The following is a 15,777-nucleotide window of genomic DNA, read 5'->3' on the forward strand; positions in this document are numbered from 1 at the left end:
GGCGGGCGGCGCCGCCGGGTTGCTCGGAGCTCAGGCCCGGCGGCTGCGGGGAGGCGTCTCGGAACCCCGGGAGGCCCCCCGCACCTGCCCGCGGCCCACTCCGCGGACTCACCTGGCTCCCGGCTCCCCCTTCCCCATCCCCGCCGCCGCAGCCCGAGCGGGGCTCCGCGGGCCTGGAGCACGGCTGGGTCTAATATGCCCGGAGCCGAGGCGCGATGAAGGAGAAGTCCAAGAATGCGGCCAAGACCAGGAGGGAGAAGGAAAATGGCGAGTTTTACGAGCTTGCCAAGCTGCTCCCGCTGCCGTCGGCCATCACCTCGCAGCTGGACAAAGCGTCCATCATCCGCCTCACCACGAGCTACCTGAAGATGCGCGCCGTCTTCCCCGAAGGTGAGGCCTCAGGTGGGCGGCCGGGGACGCTGGGGAGCCCGGCGGCCTCGGCCCAGGCGGGAAGCGCAAGCCAGCCCGCCCAGAGGGGTTGCCGCGGCCTGGCGTCCAGAGCTGGGGCGTCGGAGGGAGGTTGCGTGAGGGTCTTCGGCTTCGGCGCTGGCTTGGGGCGAGGGGCCAGGGCCTTGGCGGCCCAGGCGACCGAACCCTCTCCTGGTCCAGGGCTGGGTGAGGGCGAATTACGAATTGTTCCAGGGGCAGGCAGTCCCCCAGCCCGCACGGCCAGCGAGTTCTTTCTGGTTTTGTTATTTCTCCCTTTCCTCCTTCCTTCCTTCGCCAGTGCATTCTGGTTTGGTTTGGATTTTTTTTCTCTCTTCCTCTTTCTTTCATTCTCCGCTTCCTTCCTTCGCTCCCTCCCTCCCTCCCTCCCTCCCTCCCTCCTTCCTTTGCCAATGCATTGGTTTGTTTTCTTTCCTTTTCTGCTTTCCTTCCTTTCTTTGGAAGTTCACCCTGGTTTTGCTTTCTTTCTTTCCCCATCCCTTCCTTTCTTTATCCCTCCTTCCCTTCCTTCTTTTCTTTCTACGATTCCCTTTATTTTTCCTTCATTCCTCCCTCTTTTTGTCTCTTCTGGAGGAGGTGAAGGAGGGTCAGCTTCAGGTGCTGCGAGTCAGCGGGGATCACGGTGAGGCCCAAGCGCTGCAGGCTGAGGCCACAGAGCGAACACTTGTGCTGAGCCGGGCCCTCTCGTGAGGCTGGGGTGCGGGAAGTCAGGGCAGGAGAGACCCGCCCCCGCCGTTGCTGAGCTGAGATCCGGCTGAAAGAGAGGGGTCCGATTAATTCGAAAATGGCAGACAGAGCTGAGCGCTGCCGTTCTTTTCAGGACTGAAAAATGTGCCAGTGGGCCAGGGGCGCTGGGACCCGCGGTGCGGAAGACTCGGAACAGGAAGAAATAGTGGCGCGCTGGGTGGGCTGCCCCGCCGCCCACGCGGGTTGCCGCTGGTGACAGTGGCTGCCCGGCCAGGCACCTCCGAGCAGCAGGTCTGAGCGTTTTTGGCGTCCCAAGCGTTCCGGGCCGCGTCTTCCAGAGCCTCTGCTCCCAGCGGGGTCGCTGCGGCCTGGCCCGAAGGATTTGACTCTTTGCTGGGAGGCGCGCTGCTCAGGGCTCTGGTGGGTCCTCTGGGCCCAGGAGCTGGGAGGGCTGCGCCGGCCTCTGGAGCCCCGGGAGCCAGTGCCGAGGTAGGGAGACAACTTCCGCCGCAGGGCGCCGGACGGTCGGGGCAGAGCAGGCGACAGGTGTCCCTAGGCCGCAGGGCGCTTCCATAGCGCCATCCCCACCAGGCACTCTACTCGAAATCGGAAAGCTCGACCTTTTGCATTCGCCGCTGCCAAGCCTGTTATTTGTGCTGGGCGCTGGGTCTGGAGCTGCGCTTCTCGGCGCTTCCCCGGTGGAGCGCAGAGGGCTGGTCTGCAAGCGCGGCCTCCAGCCCCGCGGCTCCCCGGCCCAGGAGCCAGGCGCGGGCTGACCCGGGAGCACCCGGCAGCGGAGGGGGCTGGAAGCGGACCCTAGGCCTCTCCTGTGCCACCCGGCCCTACCGCGCGGCCGCGGGGCGCTCTCCTCTCGGGCGCAGCGGTCCTTCAGCCCGGCGCAGGTTCCTCCCTTTCCTACTCGGAACGTGGCAGATACCCCAGTCCCAGCCCCTCCAGCTGAGAGCTGTTGCCCAAGGTCGTCGCTACTTGTCTGCTCAAGGGTGACCCCTTGTCAGAGAACTAGGGATGATTCCACTCCGGTTGATGTTTCAGGGGAAATTAAAAGAACATTCGGTTTTATGAGTCTCCTTCCGGGGAGGCGTGGTGGTAACTGGTTTGCTGGGAAGAGCCGTTCCTTAACCGCATGCAACAAAGCAGGTGTGGAATCCGGAAGAGAGGGCACTCACTGCCTTCTGTCCCCTTTGGAAATAGAAAAAGCCTTCGAAGCAACAATCCAAAGATTAAATGATTTGCGGTCAATGATTTCAATTAGTAAGGGAGGGCCGAGAAAACACGGCTGCTCAAAAGCTGTTCGCTGTTTGAGGGATTTCCCGGAGAGCCTGTTAAAAGCTGCGAAGTGGTGGGTGTACCGCTCAGCCACCTTTAAACCGGCTCTGTGCGTTCTGGCTCTGGAAAGCAAGTCTCCAGGCATCTGGGCTCAGAATTGCTGGGCCCCGAGTTTGGGCGGGGGTGGTCCCTCTGGGGGTCAGGCCTTGAGCAGCTTGCACTGGTGGCAGGTTTGGGAGCAGTTGAGGGGCTTCCTGTGTGTCTTTTGGGGGGTGACCCTGGAAGTTGGCACTCTGGAAGGGAGCTGTTTGGCCCTAGAGTTTTGGAAAGGGCCCTGAACCTGTTTGGTCCCCCTCGGAAAGGGAAGGGAGCAGTGGCTTAGTCCCTCCCTCCTCCATTCGTGCAATGCCTGGGGTAGGGGTAGACCTGGAGTGGGTGGACTCATATCCTTGGAATTCGTCAGGACAGCTGCTCCGGGGCCTTGGCCCTCAGTCAGTCTGGGGCTAAGGAGTAGGGAAGCTGGGAGCTTGGGGCAGAGGAAGAAGATGCATTTAGAAAGACCTCCATTATGCAAACTGGAGTCCATTTATGCAAACTAGTCACCCTTCCAGTAGCTCCAAAGAGTGGCAGTGGAGTGGCATCTTGATTGATTTAACCTCTTCTCAGGGGACCTGGGTCTGCGAGGGAGGATATGGCTGCGGGGTTGGAATAGGATCTGTCTGAGCTGCCAGGGTCAGGGTGGTGGCCCTAGGGAGGTTTTAGGGCCAGGGTGGTCCCGGGCTGTGGCAGGGGCTCTCAGATCGCCTCGGGCTCTCAGCTGCAAGGTGAAAAATACCATGAGGAATTGATCCGCCAAGGGCGGTCTTGTCTCAAAGCAAGTGGATTGCTGGGGTAAAGAATCTAGAGACCAGCTTAGGACTCTGGGAGAAAAAAAAAAAAAAAAGAATAGCATAGTCCTAAAGAACTGCAAGGATCACCAGATTAACCCTTCATACCTGGGGAAATTAAGGCCAGACATGACACAGGCCTTTCCCAGTGCTCCGTAGCAAGGGCAATAGCAGGCCAGTTGCTGCCACCGCGGTCCTGTGGGGCATGTTCTCACTCCACTGCACCCAGGAGGCTGCCAGCCTCTGTTCCTTTTAACATAGATCTCCTCAGTTGTTAAGACAGAAAGAGGAACTCAGAGGGGTCCCTGTGTGCAAGGCAGAGGGAGACCACCAGAACCAGGGTAAGCACCCCACTTGGTAGCCAGTTCAAGGACTTGGGGATGTTTTCAACATTTACAGCGAGGTTTGAGGCCCCATTGTCATGCTGCGCTACTCGGCCTTGGTCTCCTTATCTGTAAAATGGGCCCATTAGCAATGCACAGGGTTGCTGTGATGAAGGGTGAGGTCCCACAAGCAAAAGCTGTGCAGTGAGGGGGGAATCCTAAGCATTGTTCCTATGCCATTCACCCCTTTCTGTGAGCTCCCCATATTCCCTGGCTCAAAGGAGTCTTGAATGGCAGGGATGGAGGACTCACTGCCTGGACTTTGAAGACCCCTGCTTTCTGGGTGACCACCTTTTCTCCCCTTTGACAGTGAACTAATAAATTGGAGGTAGATAGTGCTGGGAAGAGGACAGGAGAGCAAGGCTGACTTTGGACATGGGCTCGAAATTGAGAACTTGATGAGTCTTGGAGGGTGGTTAAGATAAGCTCGGGGCTGGGGCAGCGCTGAGGTCTGATGGTCAGCCGGCCCTCCCCAAAGTGTAGCCCTCCGTTCTGGAGATAGGGGCTTTGGAAACTGCGAAAGCATCCTGGCAGGCCAGCTCTGGTTGCTCCCTGGCCATAGCTGCTCTGACTACAGGCAGCAGGACGCAGGTCAGCCTCTGCCCATCAGAGGTCAGAGGCAGGGCCTCCAGCACCAGACTCAGCAGTGCCACTGCAAACCTGGCACAACAGACTGGTTCCAGGACTCAGCTCAGTAGTGAAGTTGGAAACCAAGGTTGAGTCTCCCCATCTCCCTTTCCCCAACCCGAAAGACCCAACATGGGTGTGGGTGAAAGAGGGAGAAGGAATTGCTACTCCAGCAACTGTCATTTGCCCACACGAAACGAGGTGGGGTTCAAGGTCTGAACTCTTCCAGTGCCTGGGTGCCTTTGGGTTTAAATTCAGCTGCAGGTGCCCCCATCACCACTTCCACCTGAGCACGCCACGAGAAGCCAGGTTATCTTAGAAATTGTTTCCCGGAATCAAAGCGACTTGATTTGGAGAGTTGGGTGAGGAGAAACTCACCCCTATACCCCTCAGGGCGTCAGAGATGTGAGGCAATTCTCTACCTCCGCTGGAAAAAATGCAGATTTATTAAAGGTCGGCTGTTTAAGAACAACGTAGATTTTTTACAACGCTTTCCCCGTCTCTGCTTTGAAGCCTGCCAGGCTGCAGCTGGGGATCCAGGAGGGAAAGCCCACAGGCGCAGAGGGGACAATCCGGGAAGTGGTAAAGGGGACACCCGGGCACAGGGCCTGTGCTTTCGTTGCAGGCGAGGAAGTGGAGCGCGCGCTGCAGATTCAGCGCGGGGCTAGAGGAGGACCTGGATCCCTGAACCCCGGGGCGGAAAGGGAGCCTCCGGGCGGCTGTGGGTGCCGCGCTCCTCGGAGCCAGCAGCTGCTGGGGCGGCGTCCGAACTCCCCAGGTCTGCGCACGGCAATGGGGGCACCGGGCCTTCTGTCTGTCCTCAGAATACGTAGGATACCCGCGGGCGACAAGCCCGGCCAGGCTAGGAGCCTCCTTCCCTGCCCCTCCCCATCGGCCGCGGGAGGCTTTCTTGGGGCGTCCCCACGACCACCCCCTTCTCACCCGGTCCCCAGTTTGGAAAAAGGCGCAAGAAGCGGGCTTTTCAGGGACCCCGGGGAGAACACGAGGGCTCCGACGCGGGAGAAGGATTGAAGCGTGCAGAGGCGCCCCAAATTGCGACAATTTACTGGGATCCTTTTGTGGGGAAAGGAGGCTTAGAGGCTCAAGCTATAGGCTGTCCTAGAGCAACTAGGCGAGAACCTGGCCCCAAACTCCCTCCTTACGCCCTGGCACAGGTTCCCGGCGCCTGGTGTTCCCAAGGGAGCCCCCTGAGCCTACCGCCCTTGCAGGGGGTCGTGCTGCGGCTTCTGGGTCGTAAACGCCGAGGGCGGGGGTGGCGGAGCTGTAGAGGCTGCCTGCGCAGAAAGCTCCAGGATCCCAAAATGTGCTTGCGTGGAGCAGGGAGCGGAAGAGGCAGCCGGTCCTCACCCTCCTCTCCCGCCACGCACATATCCTTCTTGACTTCGAAGTGGTTTGCAATCCGAAAGTGAGACCTTGAGTCCTCAGATGGCCGGCAACGCGCCAGAGGTCACGCTCCCCAGAAACACCCCTCTCCCCTCCCCTACCCCAGCTCCCCCTGGGGCGGGTGGTAACTGGGGGAGGAGAGGCCGCAGGCAGGGAAGGGGTGGGAAAGCCAGAGAGGGCGGCACAAAGTGATGGCAGCCCGGCAAACACTGGGGCTTCGGGCTGGGCCGCGCTCGTTTAATCCCACAAAAATCCCATTTTGGAGGTGAGAAATAGAGGTTAGAGATCGGGCCCTTCTGGAGATCAGACCGAGGAGACGGGCCCAGCTGTCGTCTTAAAGCAAGGAGGGGGAGTCGGGAGGAGGTGAGACCCCTGCACCCAGGTGGGGCTCCCAAACCGTTCTGGATTTTCCACACTCCCAGGTCCGATTTTCCATGGAGGGCTGGGGTTAGGGACTGGTACCTTCCTGTTGTTAACCGCATTTGATATTCACAAGAACCCTGTGAGGAGACTTTGTCACCGTTTTTAGATGCCTGAGGTTGCCGGAGGGGCAGTGAGAGAATCGTCTAACCTGCTGTTCCTACCACAGTCCAGGCCCTGTGTCCTGGGCTGGACCCACAGTCCCTGCCACCACCCAGAGGAAGGCGCGAGCCTGGCTGCCTCCTTTACAGGTCTCCGTTAGGTGCCCTCATGAAGGGGGACGGCCACCTCACAGTGCAGGAACTATCTCCCCGTTTGCTCCCAAATAGTCTTCTTGGTGTGGTGCTGTTTATGGTCTGTGACCTGCATCTGGGGTTACCCCCAGGACCAGCTTCGGAAGAGGAGGGATCACTTGGAGGCAGTGCAGTGTGAGGAACGGCAGGCAGGGTGTGGGACCAACATGCACACACTCGCAGGTGCTGGGAGCAGGGAGGAATGAGGCGCTGGCTCCCTTTCCCTCCATTTCTCCCTGGGGGGTCCCAGCAACCTGGCCATCCCTGACTTCCAAAAGCACAGCGTCCCCACAGGTCCTCCAGTGCTCTGCAGGGGTGCAGGGAGCTCCCCTCCCCCCAGCCGCAACCTCGCCTTCCTCACCCCCACCCCACCCCCACCCCTCCGGCAGGAAACCACAGGCTGGGTTGGGAACCCCTGGTGCTCCAAGAGAGCAGTGAGTGCTGGGAGCCGCTAACCCCGAGGCGCCTAGCACAGACTCTTCTCACCCCTTATTTTTGAAATAAAGCCCTTCCTTAGGTCCAGATAAGGGCCGCGTGCTCAGTGCCTCACTTTCGTGGGAGTGTATATCACTTTACAGTATCAAGACAATTTTCTTTCGTTACAAATCTTTATTTAGTCTCTGCGTTTAGACCAAAGTAGATTTTTATGGGCTGAGTGAAAAAACCTCGCCCGCATTGGTTTCTAATGGAACAGCTGGCAGCGCCACCGCCCCCGGGTGGGGTGGCCTAGAGGCAGGGGTGCTTGGGAGGAACATCTAGCACCCGACCACCTCCACCAGGTGGGAAAGGGACGTTTGCACCCAATCTCCGCCGGCAAAGCAGAGGCTTTGGGGAATTACAGAAAAACTATAATGATCTAAAAGAGAACAAGTTATCTTGAACTATGCGGGTATTTGAATCATACAGAAAATTGTCCTGTGTGCCCAATGCACTTTTGCATGTAGAGCCAGGGCCTTCGAGGAAGCTTTCAGGAGATCCCGGGCAGCGGAGTCTGGTCTGGAGTTTCATTTCCGTAGGTGCAGATTTCTCCCCAAGCCTTCCCGCCATGGGCTTTGCAAGAAGCCAGGGCCCAGAGGCCACGCTCACCGTTAACACTGCACAGGGCAAAGATGGCTCCAGGACAACTGCCCAACCCCAGGAACGACCCAGCAGCAGAGAAAAGGACAGCTGCCAGGGTGCCTTTTTCTCTTTTTGGAAATCAGAATTCCTGGGTCCTTAGTAAAGTCTTACTTCACCAAATCCCAGGGCCTTCACATTTTGGTTCTTGCCATTGCTAACAGTTGTAAATGCTGCCGCCACGAGGCCTGGGAGGAAGGACCCGCTGGTGAGAGCACAGGGAGTGCTGCTGTGATCACGGTGGTGATGCGGGGTGAGCGCGATTTCCCGGGATTAAAAAGCCACCGCTGCCCCCGTGGTGGAGGCTGGGGGCCCCCGAATAATGAGCTGTGATTGTATTCCCGGGATCGTGTATGTGGAAATTAGCCACCTCCTCAGCCAGGATAAGCCCCTAATTCCTTGAGCCCAGGAGGAGAAATTAAAGGTCATCATCCCTTTTTAAATTGAGGAATAGTGTTTTTTTTTTAAACTTTTTTTTTTTTTTTAGGTTTTTAGTTGCCGAATAGGGAAGGGTTTGCGAAGCCGCTGCCCTGGGCCGAGGTGCATTTTACGCTTCCAGAGGTCGAGGCCTCCAGAGACCGCGATGCCCAGGGCGTTCCCGGGGAGGCTGAGAGACCCAGGGTGCTCTGGGTGACTGCACGGCGACTCCTCGGGAACCCACTCGTGGCTGCCCGCTTGGAAGGGCTTTGCGGCTCCGGGAACGATCTCCAGGATCTCCACGGCTGGTCAGGTTCCCTGTCCCTCGTATCCCGCGCTGCCCGGGGGCTCCTGCCTTTGGTTCAGTGCTCGCGGCACCACCGCACTCAGGACGGCAGTGGGGGGCTGGGGCTGGGGCTGGGCCTGGCCCGCAGTTCCTGGGGTGGGGAGCGGGCATCGTGGGTTGGGGCGGGGGACGCGCCAGCAGCGCCCGCAGCTCGCCCCGCAGGGGTCGCAGCCGGGGGTCGGGAGCTAGGCTCGTGGGCCGGGAGACGCCGGGCGCGTTGTCCTCCGGGGAGGTTGGGGTGCAGGCGGTGCACCGACCCTCGCCATCTGGCGCTGCAGCCACCAGCCACGGCGCTTAGTGGAGGGTCTGCGGCCAGGCTTCCGGCGGAAAGATTCCGGGGAGGGCTCGGGGGTTGTCCCAGCCCGCGCTAAGCGCCGCAGCCTCGCCCGGCTTTCCTGCTTCCTCGGACTGTGCAGGGGAAGCCTGGGGTCTCGCGGGGCGCAGCAGTCAGGTCGAGGGTGCAGCAGGAGGGGAGTCCTGACGGGCAGGTCCCTCTTTCCCCTGGTGCGCAACACTGGTTGGTAGCTTTTGCGGAGGTGGTGAAGAAGGGCAGGAGGCCTGTTGAGCGGAGGAGTCGGGGGATCCCTAATTATGTGACAGGAGACCCTTTCCAGTTCGGCCTGTGGCCCATCCCTCTCTCACCGCCGGCAGATTGGAGTCTGCTCTCGGGGAGCCCCCAGGTAAACCCCTCACAGGCAGAAGGTTTCGGATTGGAAGGAGGACCGCGCTCGTGGGGCGCCTGTGAGAGCTGGGAAGCCCAAGGGGTAGCGTGTAGGGGGGTTTTTATGCGGGAGGAGCTGCCTCCTGGGCGGCGGGGACTTTCTGTCTCAGCCTGTCTGCCTTTGGGAAAACAAGGAGTTGCCGGAGAAGCAGGGAAAGAAAGGAGGGAGGGAAGGAGGGTCCTTGGGGGAATATTTGCGGGTCAAATCGATATCCCCGTTTGGCCACGAGAATGGCGATTTCAAAGCAGATTAGATTACTTTGTGGCATTTCAAATAAAACGGCAATTTCAGGGCCATGAGCACGTGGGCGACCCGCGGGAGCTGTGGGCCTGGCAGGCTCGCACGGGCGCCCGGGCTGCCGGCCGCTGCGGGGATTTCTCCCCCAGCCTTTTCTTTTTAACAGAGGGCAAAGGGGCGACGGCGAGAGCACAGATGGCGGCTGCGGAGCCGGGGAGGCGGCGGGGAGACGCGCGGGACTCGTGGGGAGGGCTGGCAGGGTGCAGGGGTTCCGCGTGACCTGCCCGGCGCCCAGGCATCGGGCTGGGCGCTGCAGTTTACCAATTTGCTTTCGTCCCTCGTCCAGGTTTAGGAGACGCGTGGGGACAGCCGAGCCGCGCCGGGCCCCTGGACAGCGTCGCCAAGGAGCTGGGATCGCACTTGCTGCAGGTAGAGCGGCCGCGCCGGGGGAGGAGCGCAGCCGCCGCAGGCTCCCTTCCCACCCCGCCACCCCAGCCTCCAGGCGTCCCTTCCCCAGGAGCGCCAGGCAGATCCAGAGGCTGCCGGGGGCTGGGGATGGGGTGGTCCCCACTGCGGAGGGATGGACGCTTAGCATGTCGGATGCGGCCTGCGGCCAACCCTACCCTAACCCTACGTCTGCCCCCACACCCCGCCGAAGGCCCCAGGACTCCCCAGGCCACCTGAGACCTAGGCCAGGGGCGCCTCCCGAGCGTGGTCAAGTGCTTTCCAATCTCTCTTCCCTCAGCAGGTTCCACCCAGCGCTTGCTCTGTGCCAGGCGCCAGGGCTGGAGCAGCAGAAATGATTGGGCTGCTCTGAGCTCTGAAGCATCCGGCCGCTGCGTGTGTGCAAGGGGCGCAAGGACGGAGAGACAGCATCAATAATACAATATTAACAGGAGCACTTGTCCAGAGCTTACTGCAAGCCACATTCAGTTCCGGACCTTATTGACTTCCCCCTCCCATCTAGAGTGGATTCTGGTTTTTTTATTTGTTTTGTTTTGTTTTTTGTTTGTTTGTTTGTTTTTGAGACGGAGTCTCACTCTGTGGCCCAGGCTAGAGTGCAATGGCGCGATCTCGGCTCACTCCAACCTCCGCCTCCCGGGTTCAAGCGATTCTCCCGCTTCAGCCTCCCGAGTAGCCAGGATTGCAGGCACCCGCCATCATGCCTGGCTAATTTTTGTAGAGACAGGGTTTCACCCAGGCTGGTCTCGATCTCCTGACCTCCGATGATCCGCCCACCTCAGCCTTCCAAAGTGTTGGGATTACAGGCGTGAGCCAACGCGTCCTGCCTTGGTTCTGTTTTTAACTCCATTTTTTAGAGGAGGAAATTGAGGCACAGAGAGGTTAAATAACATGTCTAAGGTCACACAGCAAGGGGTGGCGCGGAGTTAGCCCACTGGCCTAGCTCTAGAGCCCACCCGGATAACCAGAACTTGGTGAGGCCTCCGGGCTCTTGCTTGGTTTGGAGCCAGGTGCTTAGCGCCCCGAGCCCGGGGCCATTCACCCTGCAGGAGCTGCACGCGCCCCTGACCTCGGCTTTTCCCTGGCAGCAGAGGGGCTTTGCGGGTCGGCCGGGTAGCCCTGAGCACAGCTCGCCACTTCCAGGTGGGCTGTTGGCGCTGGCTGGGGACACATCCCGATCTTTCAAATGCCCTTTACAGAGCCTCATCAACGACCCGATTCATTCCCCCCTCCTGTCATTTGTCTCTGCCATCGAAAAATGCCTACCGAGAGCTGCTCTGCATTTCCGCCCTCTATTTTGTGTTTTACTTTAAAATAATAATTAAAAAAAATGTTGGCTGCAGGACGCCATGACTTAGGTCAGCGAGTCAGCCGCTAGCTCTGCATTTCCAAAAAGCAGATCTTTTCACAAGTCTCTTGCCCCAAGTGCCCTGGTGTGGTTTATTTTTTAAAATGCATGCCTGCGGAAGAGAAGACCCGGGGAATATTCGAAACCCCGAGCTTTTACAACATAAAGCGCATGGTGTGGCCGCGGCGGGTAATGGCGCTCTGGGAGCCCTGCCCAGGCGGCCTCTGCTCGCCCTCCTCCACTTCCAGCTCCGAGCTGGGTGTGTTGCAAGTTTCATACTCCTACATATTATAAGTGACACTAATATCAGGGACAACTAAGTGCTGGGGAACTTCAATGAAAACCTGGCTGGTAAAGTCAACACCCCCAGACTTCTCTATGCTACATTTCTTTAATTAATTCCGGAGTGGTGTGTGGACGGGCGTCTTTGCAGTTATTATACATGTAAGTGAATTAGGCCATTTGAAGCTACGAAGTCATACCCAACATTTTCCATTAAGAATATTATTTTTTAAGCTACTGCTGGCAACTTTTAGAATTTAATTATGATAATTTCCCTCTTTTCCTCATTATCCCAGATATGGCTGGTTGTGAGATACTTTTTCACTAAATGTGTCTCTTTAATGATTTTGGAATTAAGCAAGCATGCCAAATGCGCCAAGACATTTATAACTTTAGAAATTGCTGTATAGTATGTATTTTTGGAACACCACAGGTTTAGTTGGGAAAATATTTTGCAGCTGAGTTAGAAACTTGAAAGTTAGGCTTATAATCAAGATGCTGATTTTCAACCTTAGCATCGGGGAAGGTAATGATAGTTTAGTTGGCAAAGACTTGTTGCAGCAAACTGTATTTGAGGCAGCAGAATCCAAGGATATCTTTCAAGATTCACTTATACTACATTCTTTTTAGCCCTCTCTCTAGGGGTGGAGGGGGTGGCTTAGAAAAACCAAAGGTAATCTGGTTTCAATTACACGCTGTAAAAATAGAATTTGTGGCCAGAAATTAATTTGGAATATTTTTTATGGGGGCAGCATTGTGGGTTGTATGAGTCTTTCACCAACTTTATTGCTTTTCTTTGGTTCTGGATCTAAAATATGAATGAGTAAATAAAATACAGTTTCCTTTTTCAAAAATAATTTAGTCTTTTTATCCTTGACACATAAATATAATCATTACCTTTTTATTTGTCTTAATTACCTCTTATAGTTTTACTTTATTTTTGAGGGTTAGCCAACTTAGGAAAAATCAGAATTTCATTTGGGTAGTTTTCATTTTTCAGAAGTTGATACTTTTCCTCCTTGAATTTTGCAAAGGTTATTTGATCTCTTGCAAATTCTAAATAATTAATTCTGTAGACATAGTCTGGTAAAATAACCAGGTATTTTGTTTTATTTTCTGGGCAGTGGTAGTGTTCGGAATTTATTATTCAAACGGTACTTAGAGGTAACTAGAAAATTGTGGCAAATAAAGCATATGTCCTAGTGGTATAAATGACTGCCAATTATGACATAAAATGGTCTATATAGTGGTAGATTTTCCCCTAAGTACCATAGAACTCCGGATTTGTACTAAGTGCTAAAATAACCCCAAACAATAAAGCTACTACATTTAAACTGAGCTTGATAGGAATTCTCAAATGTTTTGCATGATTTTTGTGATGTGGATGTACGATTGTTTCTAAAGTGCTTTAAAAGCATTTCGGAGCCTGGCCTGGGAACTAAACCCTGGGTGCTGTTTCCTACAGTCCTTTTTAAGACCCTGGGCTTCATTTTTGCATTTAGCAAGCATGTGTTGATGGTCATATTTGATGCATCCCTCCATCCCAGTGACTGTACCATTGTTAGATTTAACTCTAATGTAGAATGATCATCTCTTATTCTGACACTTTATCTTTTACAGACTTTGGATGGATTTGTTTTTGTGGTAGCATCTGATGGCAAAATCATGTATATATCCGAGACCGCTTCTGTCCATTTAGGCTTGTCCCAGGTGGGTATTGCCTAATTTTATGTGCAACCAAAATATTAAACGAAGTGACAGCAGATTTTGACAGCCTCGCCCAACTTGAAAATGAGTCTGTTTAAGTGTCTGCTTTTGTGTAAGAACATAACCCTAAATTGCAAAATCTTCTTCTCAGGACATCCTGCAGGGGTTTTCTTCTCCATATTACGTTTTACTTTTTTACTTTCCTTTTCCCTTGGGGTTTCATGACCAGTGTGTCTTCGCCACGTCAGCCTTGTTCCGAGATTCTGTCCCATACCTGGACTATCTGCTTATGTAGTAATGCTAGAGGCCCTGAAAAGAGCTCCACAAAGGGACATGTTTCAGTCCACACTTGCTGGTCTGCACGTTACGGTATTATGAGTTGCTATAAAGCAAGAGGTAAGCTGATGTGGAACATGGATTTTATGCAGAATGTTCTTTGGGGAGAGAGAATGGGGAGGGGTAGACTTATGAGTGTTCGCATGGAATTCGGGGTCATTTTTCCCGACTTTTTCCAGTTCAGTGGTCGTTTCAGCAAAGCATTTTATATGCTTGTGATAGAAACTCATAAAACTCAGTTTACTACTGTTTTGAACAGCAAGGTTTCTTTAGAACATCTGAATATTACCAATTTTTCTGGAAAGATGGAATCATCTTCTTAAAAAAGTCCACCATTTCCTTAGAGGAAAGAGGGGGACTCAGCTTTGTCTCTCCCTGGCAAGCCAAGGGTTTGATGGGGGATTTGGGGGCTCCCTGGGCCCGTTGAATGTCTGAAAGGGGATAGTGTAACTGATCATTCCCATTCACATGCCTGACTTAACAAATGCGGATCATGATTTTAAAAGTCACATTTTAAACTACATATAGGGACTAAATATTTCTTCACATTGTGTACTATCAGAGTGATTTTTCACCGTGACTGAAGACACACTAGAATTAATGATAGATACAGCGGATGGGTTCCAGAGAGGCCCATATTGAATTTGAATTACACCCGCCTCCTAATGTAGTTAAGCCAAAATAAAACATGCCGATTCGTGTGGCTTCAGTTTGCTCACTGAAAAACAAAATGACCACATTTGGCAAACTGCATCCGGTGTATTCCTTTTATTTTTCTGCCAATACTTTTTTTATAAGCTTGCTATTTATTTACATCCTTCTCTTCTGATGTATGGATATCCTTATCCAGATCCACGTGGGTTTATGTAACTCTGTGTTTCTCAGGCAAAACCCTTTAAAATGAATTACATATTAAAATGATATGGAAGTTTTTCTCTTCCTCTTCTCTGCTTTTATCAAACCAAGTCTCCCAAATACAGTTTACTAAGGCTTGGCACTTGTGCCTATGTGACTCATGGGATTAGTGTACTTGTAGAATGGGAACTACTGTTGGGAACAGGAAATTTACTATTTTCCATAATTATTAGGTTGATGCAAAAGTAAATGCGGTCTTTCCATTACTTTTAATGGCAATGACCGCAATTACCTTTGCACCAACCTACTATTATTCTCTGAATTCTTACCTTGCCCTATTTAGAATTATGCAGGGCTCTTAAGTTGTACCCAGACTAGTTTCTACTTCTGACGTGGCCCGATTACTTACCTTTTTTAGTCATTTAGAAAACCTTTCATAGTCTTACAGTAATGTCACAAACACAACAAAACATTTCACACACTTTTAAAGATGACTGATCAAAAATCTTTTAAAATAGGTAAAGTCACTGTTATCAAATATTAAATTTAGATCTGAGCTCCCTAGCAGTCAAAGCAAAAAGGGAAATGCATTCAGTTATACAGTTTTTATTGTCTGATAGGGCAGGTTCTTTAACCTACTTGAACCATGTAACTTAAATAGTAAAATCACGCCTGCTCTATCTGTCTTTAAGGATCGTGGTGAGAAACGGATCAAAATGCCTATTTCATGTGATTTACAAACTACAGGGGGCAACACAAAATCCAGGCATACCCACAGTTTCATTTGAGCAAAGTTGCTTTCAGTAGAGTCCTTTGGGGGCTCCTATTAGGGCTGCTTGGTCATTTGGAATGTCCTGGCCCATCAGGAGGTACTGTGCACATCCCAAGAGATCCAGTGCATTCAGTCAGGCCGTCCAAGTTAGCCTCTCTGTGTTATTTTTCTCTTTTTATGTGGAAAATAGAATTGATTGATTATAAACACAATAATTAAGAAGGACCAAAATATTGGATAGGTGACAAATCTGCCTCCGGTTCATGATCGGCTCCACGGAAGGAAATCCAGGCAGCCTCACAAGTTGAAGTACTCTATTTCCTCATGATCATAATGCAGCAGGAAAACTTTGCATCATAATTTTGAGAGAGGAGAGGGGTTAGGCACTACCATTTTCTAAGAAAGTTGTAGAGATACATACGTTGTCTCTTTCTCTCCAGTAGAAGTGATAGTTTCTAAAAAGATAAGTCGAACTGATCATTTGCATAGAGCAACTAATTTTTTCCGATTTCTCTGCGGGGCTGTGTTAGCATCAGTCCACAGCTACAAAAACACTTTAGTGCCCATGTGCCCTCTTTGTCGGTGTCTAGGGAGCATTCCACAGTGAACTGTTTAAATAAGCAACAACAAACTTTTCTCTCAAATCTTCCCCCGTTCATGATTAACTCCATAGAAGGAAATCTAGGCAGAAACACAATGTGTATTTTTTTCTGTCTTCTTTATTTAAATAGTAAAATAAAGT

The 15,777-nt window shown here is 53.4% G+C and overlaps 1 protein-coding gene across 5 annotated transcripts in view; it reads left to right on the forward strand.

Moving 5' to 3' along the window:
• The first annotated feature begins 215 nt into the window (after positions 1 to 215).
• Positions 216 to 15,777, forward strand: part of SIM2 (SIM bHLH transcription factor 2) — a 48,853-nt gene continuing 33,291 nt past the window's right edge. The window contains exons 1-7 of one of the 5 annotated variants that reach the window (XM_063803481.1): positions 303 to 390; positions 1,268 to 7,610; positions 7,716 to 7,804; positions 8,039 to 8,994; positions 9,620 to 9,702; positions 10,022 to 11,527; positions 12,986 to 13,075. In XM_063803481.1, coding sequence (XP_063659551.1) covers positions 13,031 to 13,075 — 45 coding nt within the window. In that variant the 5' untranslated portion in view covers positions 303 to 390; positions 1,268 to 7,610; positions 7,716 to 7,804; ... (2 more) ...; positions 10,022 to 11,527; positions 12,986 to 13,030. Of the gene's footprint in view, positions 391 to 1,267; positions 7,611 to 7,715; positions 7,805 to 8,038; positions 8,995 to 9,619; positions 9,703 to 10,021; positions 11,528 to 12,985; positions 13,076 to 15,777 lie in introns of all 5 variants that reach the window. The other 4 variants (XM_063803482.1, XM_063803480.1, XM_063803479.1 and 1 more) reach the window with 4 other exon arrangements.

Source organism: Pan troglodytes, chromosome 22, assembly GCF_028858775.2.
Source record: "Pan troglodytes isolate AG18354 chromosome 22, NHGRI_mPanTro3-v2.0_pri, whole genome shotgun sequence".
NCBI lineage: Eukaryota > Metazoa > Chordata > Mammalia > Primates > Hominidae > Pan > Pan troglodytes.